At 46.6% G+C, this 12,500-nt stretch overlaps 1 protein-coding gene across 1 annotated transcript in view; it reads right to left on the minus strand.

Moving 5' to 3' along the window:
* Positions 1 to 12,205, minus strand: part of npas1 (neuronal PAS domain protein 1) — a gene marked incomplete at both ends in the record, with an annotated part of 42,960 nt that extends 30,755 nt beyond the window's left edge. The window contains 2 exons of the mRNA XM_080844219.1: positions 7,311 to 7,549; positions 12,111 to 12,205. Of these exons, the coding sequence (XP_080700345.1) occupies positions 7,311 to 7,549; positions 12,111 to 12,205 (334 nt within the window). The remainder of the gene's footprint in view (positions 1 to 7,310; positions 7,550 to 12,110) is intronic.
* Positions 12,206 to 12,500: the final 295 nt, after the last annotated feature.

Raw genomic sequence — 12,500 nt, forward strand, 5'->3', positions numbered from 1 at the left:
GAGAGAGAACGTCAGAGAGAGGAGAAAGAATGAGGGATGAAGAGAGAACATCAGAGAGAGGAGAAAGAATGAGGGATGAAGAGAGAACATCAGAGAGAGGAGAAAGAATGAGGGATGAAAAGAGAACATCAGAGAGAGGAGAAAGAATGAGGGATGAAGAGAGAACATCAGAGAGAGGAGAAAGAATGAGGGATGGAGAGAGAACATCAGAGAGAGGAGAAAGAATGAGGGATGAGGGAGAAAAGAGTGAGAGATAGAAGAACAGCCTACAGTGAGAAATGATAAAAATGGCGGGAAAGAAAGTAAAAACGAATGAATTAGTCACACAGTGATGCTGAAGCTTGTGTTCCTGGTGTGATGTATTAAGCCGTCACTTCCAATCCCGCTTGTACATGAGACGCCTCTCACAGGACATCTCCACCATATCATCAGAACCAAATATCTTACCTATAATATCTTATCTTAAATACTCCAATGTTTTTTTCTTAAGATACATACAGTTTTATGTATTTTCTATCTTCTGCATAAGTGAAAATAATGACATTGATTTGGTTATTTCCAGTTTGCTGCGCCTTATAGCTCAACAAGTGGCCAGGTTATTTAAATAGGGATCTATTGCAGCACAATTCTTAATGTCAATAATTGCACAACATATTGCTTGTTCATGGTGCATTGAGTTCAAATAGGCTTATGTCAGTCGCTATGATGCATAATGAATACTTTATACTTCATGGTTGCTGGATTTTATATATGGCTGGTCATAGTGAATTGAGAATATATTTATTTTCCATAGAATGCAGCACATTGCTGGGTCCCTGTTGGAACACACACCTCACATCACTCTCTCTTCATCTCTCTTTCCCTCTCTCTGTATTTCTCTCTCTCTCTGTATTTCTCTCTCTCTCTCTCTCTTCATCTCTCTTTCCCTCTCTCTGTATTTCTCTCTCTCTCTGTATTTCTCTCTCTCTCTGTATTTCTCTCTCTCTCTCTCTTCATCTCTCTTTCCCTCTCTCTGTATTTCTCTCTCTCTCTCCCTCTCTCTCTCTTCATCTCTCTTTCCCTCTCTCTGTATTTCTCTCTCTCTCTCTCCCTCTCTCTCTCTTCATCTCTCTTTCTCTCTCTCTGTATTTCTCTCTCTCTCTCTCGTGCACTTTCTTCCTGCCATGCAAGTGGTGTGTATGTGTGATGCATGACTTCAATTCCACTGGTGGAATGTGTCCCCGACTCCAGCAGGCATAACCCCCCCGGCCCCCCGCTCTACCCCCCATCTTCCAGCGTTAGGGGGGAGGACTATTGGAGGGCTGTCTGGGGGGTTGGGGATTGAGGCTAGGCTAAAGTGAGTGTGTTTGTGTGTGTGTGTGTGTGTGTGTGTGTGTGGGGGGGGGGGGGGGGGGGGGGGGGGGGGGGGGTGGGTCTAGGCTAAGGTGGGGAGTGAGGGGGGGAGGCTAGGCTATGCTAGAGTGTGTGTGTGTGGGGGGGGGGGGGGGGGGCTGGGTGTGGTGGTTGGCTGGTCTGCTGGTCTGCTAGGGTGGCTTTTGTCTGCTTCCCACGTTTCAAAGCCAGTCTTGAAAAATGAATAGACAGAGGAAAATCAATTGCATGACCTTCACACGGCAAGAGGGAGGGAAAGAGGGAGAGAGAGGAGAGGAGGAGGAGGGAGAGAGAGGAGAGGAGGAGGAGGAGGGGGGGGGGGGGGGGGTTGAAGAGGAATGGATGGAGCAAGAGAGAAAGGAAGGACAAATGAGGGCAATGGGCTAAGAGATGCAATGTGGAATTTTTGTCCCTGATTGTGTGTGTGTGTGTGTGTGTGTGTGTGTGCGCGCGCGTGTGTGTGTGTGTGTGTGTGTGTGTGTGTGTGTGTGTGTGTGTGTGTGTGTGTATACTAGTGTGTGTGTGGGGGGGATCAGAGGAGTTGGGGGAGGTCAGGTCTTTGTGTATAATGGGGTGATTAAACCTCTAGTGTCACCCTGTCAGGTCTATCCCTCTTCTAGGACACACACACACACACACACACACACACACACACACACACACACACACACACACACACACACACACACACACACACACACACACACACACACACACACACACAACCCCCAGAAACCTGTAGGAACACCAAAGGCCAGCACTGTCACACACAGTCTGCATATAACACACCCATAGGGTTTGTACTTCCAACATATAAAATCAGTTTCCTGTGCACTTTCTACTTGTTATTACTGGGTTGTGCTATAAATTGACGATGCTTTCAAAATACCACAAATAGTATTAACGTTTAAGTACCTCATCTTCAGATGGTGCCGTTAGAAGTCTTAGGTTGACTTACACATGCGTATAGTATAGTTGACCTACACATGTATATTATAGTTGAGGCTACACATGTATAGTATAGTTGACTAACTCATGTATAGTATTGTTGATGGTATACGTGTGTATAGATAGTTGTATCCATACAGCATTCTAAACGCATTTGTAAAACTTTATAAAAAATTCATAATGTATCTTAGTGACAGTCTGTATAACAGTCATGAATCGCTATAATGTTGTTGTATTAGCCCAACTGTACACAACTGCAGCACAAGCTGTAGTGTGTATGTGAGTGTGTGTGTGTGTGTGTGTGTGTGTGTGTGTGTGTGTGTGTGTGTGTGTGTGTGTGAGTGTGTGTGTGTGTGTGTGTGAGTGTGTAGGGATAATGTTGTTATATAAGCCCAATTTCACATACGATAAAGATGTCATCAGTGCCGTTACGAAGCTATGCAAGTAGCTTTATGCATTGTGATACTTCAAGCTGTGAGGGCTTCTAATATAACATCACAGTCATTACACAGTCGTTACTATGTACAAGCAGTTATATAGACCTAGGTTGATCATAATGAGGCATTATTAATATTTCATTACCTTTCATGTTCATGATGATTTTCATTTTCTTATTAATGTGTCATAAAATCCTTACATGAGTAGCGCTACCTTTTTCTAAAGGGTTGCCAAAGACAGATACTCTTTGAGCTCAGATCCCTGCTATGACAAGGCCTGATTCTCTCTAGACTGTGTGTGTGTGTGTGTGTGTGTGTGTGTGTGTGTGTGTGTGTGTGTGTGTGTGTGTGTGTGTGTGTGTGTGTGTGTGTGTGTGTGTGTGTGACACCAGTGCAGCACATTCATTTTGGCATGGGCTCTTTAGCACGTTTACAGCCGTTATGTTTTTAAATGTAAACCTGTGACATACTGTTAGTTACATACAATGGCTCATATATTTAAAGCTGTTACATGCTGTTAGTAAAATGCAATAGATCCTATATCAAACTGTTAGCTAAATAAAATAGATCATATATTTAAACCTGTTACATACTGTTAGTTAAATACAATATATCATAGTGTTAGTTAAATACCACAGATCATATATTTGTTGTAAAAATTCTGACATGTTTCTCCATGTGTAAACACTAGATAATTAGGGGAGACTCTGTCTGACCATGCAAAGCATCATGGGAACTAGGGGAGATTGTAATTGTAGTGATGATTGTTGTGAGGGATTGTATAGATGAGCTCAAATGTAAACATGTGGCTCGTACATAAGCTTGTGTGATGCCTCACTGCATTATCTGTGCATTTAACACACACACACACACACACACACACACACACACACACACACACACACACACACACACACACACACACACACACACACACACACACACACACACACTGTTCACTGTTTCTTGTGACCTCTGCAAACATGTACACCTGCCAGAACCCACACACACAATGAAACATATACACACGCACACCGACACAGGCACACTCACACACACAGACACACACACACACACACACACACACAAACAGACACACAGAGGCACGCACACACACACACGTACAAGTGTCTAATCGTTGCTGAGTTGTTTCCTTTCAGTAATAATAGCAATTAGGCCACCCTTGTAATTACGCTCTCCTGGTTATGTAGTTAATTTCTTTAATTGCGAATCGCACAGATAATTTACCCCTCCTTTTGTGTTCGTTGTATACTCACACTCCTCCCCATCGCTCCCCCCTCTCTCTATCCCTTTCTTTCTGATCCTCTCTCTACATCTCCACTTCACACATCCCTCTCTCCTCTCCTCTTTCTCTCTCTCTCTATCCCTCTCTTTCTGTTCCTCTCTCTCCATCTCCACTTCACACATCCAGCTTCCTCTCCTTCTCTTCCTGTTCCTCTTTCTGCACTTCTCTCTTTCCATTTCTTTCCATATCTCCTATATATCTCTTTCTCTCCTTCGTCTCTACCCCTCCCTCTCCATCTCTCTCTATCCCTCTGTCTTTTTTTTCTTGAGTGTGAGAGAACAGGTCATGGGTAATTCCCGTCATCTGCAGTCCTTTGATAGCTTCTGGGCAGTAATGAGAACTATAGGCAGACTGACAGATAATAAAGAGGGGGTTGATATGGACGCCACTCTAACAAGGCCAGTCGTGTAAGTGACATTACACATCTTCTGTCTAAAAATAGCAAGCTAACTAGCTAAAACATGCCTTGCAAATGCTAACAATGACACACACACACACACACACACACACACACACACACACACACACACACACACACACACACACACACATAAATACACTGTAGGTACTCGCCCCATTGAAGTCAATGGGAGACTTCATCAAAAATATTGGCCAGTATTTCTACCTGGAGTTACTAAGGGTCTTTTTGAACCATTTACAAAGATACTGGTAAAGGAAATACCAGTAAGATACTGGTAAAATAAATGCCGGTGAGATACCGGTAAATCCTCATCTGTGAGTCCCTTTGGCTTAAAGCATCGGTCACATGCACACATGCGTGTGTGTGTGTGGGGGGGGGATGAGTGCCCAGTGGATAAAAGCCAAACTGCTGTCTGAGTGTCCTGCAGGCCAGGCTTCTGAACTGATTTATACAGCTGAGGTTTTGTGTGCAATATCACCAGCCAGCCAGTTTGGTAGTTGAGTGGCCAAAGGCAAAGCGGTGGTCCAGTTCCTGTGTTTTGTCTGTGTGTGTGTGTGTGTGTGTGTGTGTGTGTGTGTGTGTGTGTGTGTGTGTGTGTGTGTGTGTGTGTGTGTGTGTGTGTGTCCAGTATGGTGGCCTAATTCACATGCAAAAGCCCTTTAGGAAGGTGAAATGATCCTGGCCTTGATGTGAGTGTGACCACAGAGTTGGCCATGTGTATGGTGGCTTGGCAGTGGTTATTGTATATTCTCCATTGCAGGGGTTCCTACTGCTGGTTCCTGATAGATGGCCCTGTTATAAGCTACTGGATGGTCCTGTTATAACACACCGGATAGTCCTGTTATAACACAACGGATAGTCCTGTTACAACACACCAGATGTTCCTGTTATAAGCTACTGGATGTTCCTGTTATAAGCTACTGGATGGTCCTGTTATAACACACCGGATAGTCCTGTTACAACACACCAGATGTTCCTGTTACAACACACCAGATGTTCCTGTTATTAGTTACTGGATGGTCCTGTTATAAGCTACTGGATGGTCCTGTTATAAGTTACTGGACGGTCCTGTTATAAACTACTGGATGGTCCTATTGAAAGCTACTGGATGGTCCTGTTATAAGTTACTGGATGGTCCTGTTATAAGCTACTGGATGGTCTTGTTATAACATACCGGATGGCCCTGTTATAACATACCGGATGGTCCTGTTATAAGCTCCTGGGTGGTCCTGTTATAAGCTACTAGGTGTTCCTGTTATAAGCTACTGGATGGTCTTGTTATAACATAGCAGATGTTCCTGTTATGAGCTACTGGGTGGTTGTGCTTTAAGCTGAGCCGCCACATGTATTAAACTGAACCGCCATATGTATTAAACTGAGCCGCCATATGTGTTACTGCAGCGAGACAGGGCTTAGATCCGCATGACTGAGGTGCGATTACTCCAGTGGCGAGATCTCAATTACTTTTCTGTGTGTGTGTGTGTGTGTGTGTGTGTGTGTGTGTGTGTGTGAATATCTGAGAACACATGTGCATCCGTGAGTGCATAACTCAGTCTGTATGTGCCTGTTAACGGACTTGTGTGTGTGCTGCCTTAACCTGTGAATGAGTGCGTGTGTGTATGTGTGCGTGTGTGTGTGTGTGTGTGTGTGTGTGTTCCTCTCCTCTGCATTTTCCCCGTCAGTTCCGAAGAGAGACCATCTCTGCCCTCTTAATCCACAGACTGCTGGCGAGACAATAATAGCCTATTCCATTTCAACCCCTCATTTAGTGCTGCACACACACACACACACACACACACACATATACACACACACACACACACACACTAATTTAAATTAATCACACATTTGTATTCACCGACAGGCCGTCTTGGCCGCATCCTCCACTGACTTCTACCGAGACGCCCTCCATTCCCTGCTAATATCACACTGATGAAGGGACCCTCTCAAAGATGGACGCCCGTGTCAGGGGTGGATGTATACAGTGGCAGACGGCATTGAAGGAGCGCTTGAGCAGTGTTTCCTGCTCGAGAGGCTCAGTAAACATGATGATTGGTTCGTTCTGTTTGTGTGTGTGTGAAGGGAATGTGCTCAGCTGAGTGGAGATGTTATCTCTGTGTGTGCGTATGTGTGTGTTTGTGTGTGTGTGTGTGTGTGTTTGTATCTATTTGTTTGTGTGTGTGAGAGTGTGTGAGCGTGTGTGTGGTCTTTGTGTGCGTTTGTGTTATTGTGTTTGCATGTGTATGTGAGTGTGTTTGTGTGTGTGCGTGTGTGTGCGTTTGTGTGTGTGTGTTTGTGTGTGTGCGTATGTGTGTGTGTGGTTGTGTGTGTGTGTGTGTGTGCGAGCGTTTGTTTGTGTTTGTATGTGTGTGCATGCGCGTGCATGTGCATGTGCATGTGTATGTGTGTGTGTGTGTGTGCATGTGTGTGTGTGTGTGTGTTTGTGTTTGTGTGTGTATAACCTTTATATCATTGAATGAATCAGCCAGTAATAAAGCTGGAGATGAGAGCTGCCGTGTCCTTTATCATTTCTGTGTGTGTGTGTTTGTGTGTGTGTATGTGTGTGTGTGTGTGTGTGTGTGTGTGTCAATTTTGCTGCCGTGTCCTTTATAAGTGTCATTTGGTGGTCAGTCATAATCACCAGTCACCTGAGTCACTTGTGACATCAGTATTCACACATCTGATTGGTGTAACAAAATCAGACCGTCCAATCAGATGCTGCGTTTTTAACATGCCACTACCTTGCATTCATACTGAGTGTTCCGTGTGTGCGTGATGGGGGGCACCTTTGGCGTGTGTGTGGCGTGTGTGTGGCGTGTGGGGGCACCTTTGGCACAGTGGTTCTCTCCCTCCATGAGGGGTATCCAGGGCGGGTCTCCTTGGTTGGCGAAGTGCCTCATGTGGAGGTAGCTGATGGTCAGCCGGATCACCGACGCCTTGTCCAGCTGGCTGGTGATGGCGCCCGGCAACGGAAGCATCTTGGCCAGTTCGAAAAACTCAAAGTTCTCCTTCCCCCGGCGAGAGCGTGCCGCATTACGAGACTTCTCCTTCCGCAGGTTTTGCAGGCTTTGGGGGTGGGGAGGGGGGGGGGGGGGGGGGGGGGGGAGAACAGAGATAGAGAGACAGGAAGGGAGACAAAAAGACATACATGAGAAAAATGGGTAGGAAAATGAAATAATTAGAAAACTGTCTTTATGGGCATCATCTTAATGTGGGCGTTGTAGACTAGATAAGGACTGAAGTCTGCTGCTAGTTAAGGTGCAGTGACATCATCTCACTCAACCTCACCACTAGGCAAGGTGCAGTGACATCATCTCACTCAACCTCACCACTAGGGCAAGGTGCAGTGACATCATCTCACTCAACCTCACCACTAGGGCAAGGTGCAGTGACATCATCTCACTCAACCTCACCACTAGGGCCAGGTGCAGTGACATCATCTCACTCAACCTCACCACTAGGGCCAGGTGCAGTGACATCATCTCACTCAACCTCACCACTAGGGCAAGGTGCAGTGACATCATCTCACTCAACCTCACCACTAGGGCAAGGTGCAGTGACATCATCTCACTCAACCTCACCACTAGGGCAAGGTGCAGTGACATCATCTCACTCAACCTCACCACTAGGGCAAGGTGCAGTGACATCATCTCACTCCACCTCACCACTAGGGCAAGGTGCAGTGACATCATCTCACTCCACCTCACCACTAGGGCAAGGTGCAGTGACATCATCTCACTCAACCTCACCACTAGGGCAAGGTGCAGTGACATCATCTCACTCCACCTCACCACTAGGGCAAGGTGCAGTGACATCATCTCACTCAACCTCACCACTAGGGCAAGGTGCAGTGACATCATCTCACTCAACCTCACCACTAGGGCAAGGTGCAGTGACATCATCTCACTCAACCTCACCACTAGGGCAAGGTGCAGTGACATCATCTCACTCAACCTCACCACTAGGGCAAGGTGCAGTGACATCATCTCACTCAACCTCACCACTAGGGCAAGGTGCAGTGACATCATCTCACTCAACCTCACCACTAGGGCAAGGTGCAGTGACATCATCTCACTCCACCTCACCACTAGGGCAAGGTGCAGTGACATCATCTCCCTCAACCTCACCACTAGGGCAAGGTGCAGTGACATCATCTCCCTCAACCTCACCACTAGGGCAAGGTGCAGTGACATCATCTCACTCAACCTCACCACTAGGGCAAGGTGCAGTGACATCATCTCCCTCAACCTCACCACTAGGGCAAGGTGCAGTGACATCATCTCCCTCAACCTCACCACTAGGGCAAGGTGCAGTGACATAATCTCACTCCACCTCACCAATTGTTCCCTGTCCTTTTTCTCTCTCACAGAGCAGATGGTGAGGACCAGCTGTGATCTTGTGATCTCGCTTGCTCTCATGTATTGCAGCAACTTTATTGTTTGAGTAGAGGTGAGGAGATCCATGTGATATGGTCCATGTGATATGGTCGGGGGTGTGTGTGTGTGTGTGGGGGGGGGGGGGGGGGGGCAGTTTTCTCACATCCTTGCCCCCTGTCTCTAGAACATGCTGTATCAAAGAGGTCCATTATGTATGTGTGTGGATCATATAGGTCCATTATGAATGTGTGTGAACGGCAGTGACTCTAGAACCTGTTAGAACATAGAGGTCCATTATGTATGTGTGTGTAGGGCACTGTCTCTAGAACCTGGTAGAACATATAGGTCCATTATGTATGTTTGTGTAGGGCAGTGACTCTAGAACCTGGTAGAACATATAGGTCCATTATGTATGTTTGTGAACGGCAGTGACTCTAGAACCTGGTAGAACATATAGGTCCATTATGTATGTATGTGTGTGGAGGGCACTGACTGAGAGAGGAACGGCACTCTGCTGTTTCCCTCTGGCGTGTCCCTCTGTCACATGTCTCACTGCTGTTGCTGAGACAGGCTGTCATTAAATATGACATTGTCTTCAGTACTGAGGTGAAAGCCTATATAAAAACTCTGAAATCAATGATAAGCGGTCAACAGGGACAGGATATTGGAGAGTGAACGACCTGGAGTAATGTATGTGTGCCCATCCATGGCTGTATGCATGCGTGTGTGTGTGTGTGTGTGTGTGTGTGTGTGTGTGTGTGTGTGTGTGTGTGTGTGTGTGTACTTAAGAGTCTATATGTGTGTCTGGATGTGTGTGTGTAAGTGTATTTGAGAGTGTGTATATGAACACCTGCATGTGCATATGTGTGTGTGTGTGTGTGTTTGTGTTTACATCCCAGTGTGTATGACTGCCGCACCTCTGATTGAGGTATCATTAAAAGCAGGTGGGGGGCGGGGGGGGTGGGGTGGATGGTAGGTAGCCGCTTCACTCTGATTGGGTATCGACTCCTCCTCGATGGGACCTGAGTGGTGGAATTATGTTGTCACGGCAGCCGCTAAACACTTAGTGTCTCTTGTAGAAGGCAGAGGGAGCGTGTCTCCCCTGTGCAGTGTGACTGTGACATTGATTCTCATTCCCCATGGTGGAGAGGGGAGGTGTGTGTGTGTGTGTGTGTGTGTGTGTGAGAGAGAGAGAGAGAGAGAGAGAGAGAGAGAGCGTGTGTATTTCCATAAGTGTGTGTGCTTATGTGTGCATGCATGTATGTGTGAGCATAAGGACGTGTGTGTTTATGTCTGTGTGTGTGTGTGTGTGTGTGTGTGTGTGTGTGTGTGTGTGTGTGTGTGTGTGTGTGAGCGAGCGAGCGAGTCCTGGGTACTGGGAATTGCCTGGATGCCTGTATTACAGAATCTATTTCCCTTCAAACTAAACAGAGATTTCCTGTGCATGTGTGTGTAGGAAAAACAGTCCATGCCAGTGCATAGGAGCTCCCACATCAGTGCATACAAGGGTGTGTCTATGTGTGAGTGTGCATGTGTGTGTGTGTGTGTGTGTGTGTGTGTGTGTCTGTGCGCGCCCGGTATGTGTGTATGTATGAGTGCAGATATGTAGAATGTTCTTATGCACAGGTATCAGTGAGGGATGGGTGTGTGTCTCTCTCTTTCTCTGTGCGTGTGTGTGTGTGTCTTTGTCTATGTGTGTGTGTATGAGTTAACATATAAAGTATGTTCTTGTGCATATCTGTAGAAATCAGTGCGTGTGTGAGTGAGTGTGTGTGTGTTTGGTGTGTGTGTGTGTTTGTCTATGTGTGTGTGTGTGTGTGTGTGTATGTATGAGTTCACATATATAGTATGTTCTTGTGCACAGGTACCAGGTGTAGGTATCAGTGATTGTGCACATCCTTTTTGGAGTGTGCATGCGTTAGTTAACATTGACCAGTAAAGCTTGTTTAACTTTGGATTTCAGAGAAAGATGGTTAGAGAGAAAGAAAGTGAGAAAGATAGAGAGATGTGGGAAGAGAGAAAGAGATAGAGAGAGAGGGAGAGAGAGCTAGAGAGAAAGATAAAGAGAGAAGGAGACAGAGAGATGGATAGAGAAAGAGGGAGAGAGAGAGCGATGGATAGAGAGAAAGAGAGAAAGATGGATAGAGAGAAATAAAGAGAGAGGGAGAGAGAGCGAAAGAGAGAGAGAGAGGCTAAAGAAGGGGCCCTTCTAACATCTCATTATAGGAGCCAAGGGACCCAGGGGCTCAGTCAGTGTCATTGATCATTTTTTGTTCTCCACACACACACCCACAGAGAACACACACTCTTACTCACACTCAGAGATGAACACACACTCTTACTCACACTCAGAGATGAACACACACTCATTTAACACTCAGAGATTAACACACACTCATATTAACATCCTGAGCTGGACACAAACTCCTATTTACACCCACAGATGAAGACACACTCATACTCACACCCAGAGCTGGTACACACACTCCTATTTACACCCACAGATGGACACACACTCATACTCACACACACTCATACTCACACTCAGAGATGGACACACACTCATACTCACACTCAGAGATGGACACACACTCCTTCTCACACCCAGAGATCGACACACACTCATACTCACACTCAGAGATGGACACACACTCATACTCACACTCAGAGATGGACACACGCTCCTTCTCACACTCAGAGATGGACACACGCTCCTTCTCACACCCAGAGATGGACATTTACATTTACATTTAAATTTACATTTACATTTATTCATTTAGCAGACGCTTTTATCCAAAGCGACTTACAAGGATGTCTACACATTTTACATTTACCCTGATGGCACACTGCACATCAGGAGCAATAAGGGGTTCAGTGTCTTGCTCAAGGACACTTCGACAGGGAATCGAACTAGCAACCTTCTGATAACTAAATGAGTTCTCTACCTCCTGTACCACTGTCGCCCCTGACACACACTCATACTACTCAGAGATGGACACACACTCATACTCACAGCCTGCTCAGCTCCTGCTTACTACAATGGACAATCTACACATTGTGTGCAGTGTGTGTGTGTGTGTGTGTGTGTGTGTGTGTGTGTGTGTGTGTGTGTGTGTGTGTGTGTGTGTGTGCGTGTGCGTGTGCGTGTGCGTGTGCGTGTGCGTGTGCGTGTGCGTGTGCGTGTGCGTGTGCGTGTGCGCGTGTGCGTGTGTGCGTGTGCGTGTGCGTGTGTGTGTGTGTGTGTGTCTCACCAGGGCAGCGTGGGAGGTTTGGACAGCAGGCCCTGCAGGAAGTCCCACTCCACGCTCACACACTTGCCCTCGCTGACGAAGGGCATGGTGGCCATCCTGCCGGGCGGAGCCCACAGCCCCGACGCCTGAGCCAGCGCAAGACCTCTCTACGCCCAACACGAGAGAACGGGCACGAGCTCTCTATGCCCAACACGGGCGACTGGGCACAAGCTCTCTACGCCCAACGCCAACACGGGATAATAGGCACTCAGTCACTCAGGCAGTCAGTCAGTCAGTCAGGACCGCTACTGCTCCTGATGAAGAGGGGGGAGAGGGAGAGAAAGAGAAGACATTGATATCGTTATAATCATTATCACATGGGTCACGTAATACATTATGGAACAACGACAG

The sequence above is a fragment of the Sprattus sprattus genome (genome assembly GCF_963457725.1).
Source record: "Sprattus sprattus genome assembly, chromosome: 9".
Taxonomy (NCBI): Eukaryota; Metazoa; Chordata; class Actinopteri; order Clupeiformes; family Clupeidae; genus Sprattus; species Sprattus sprattus.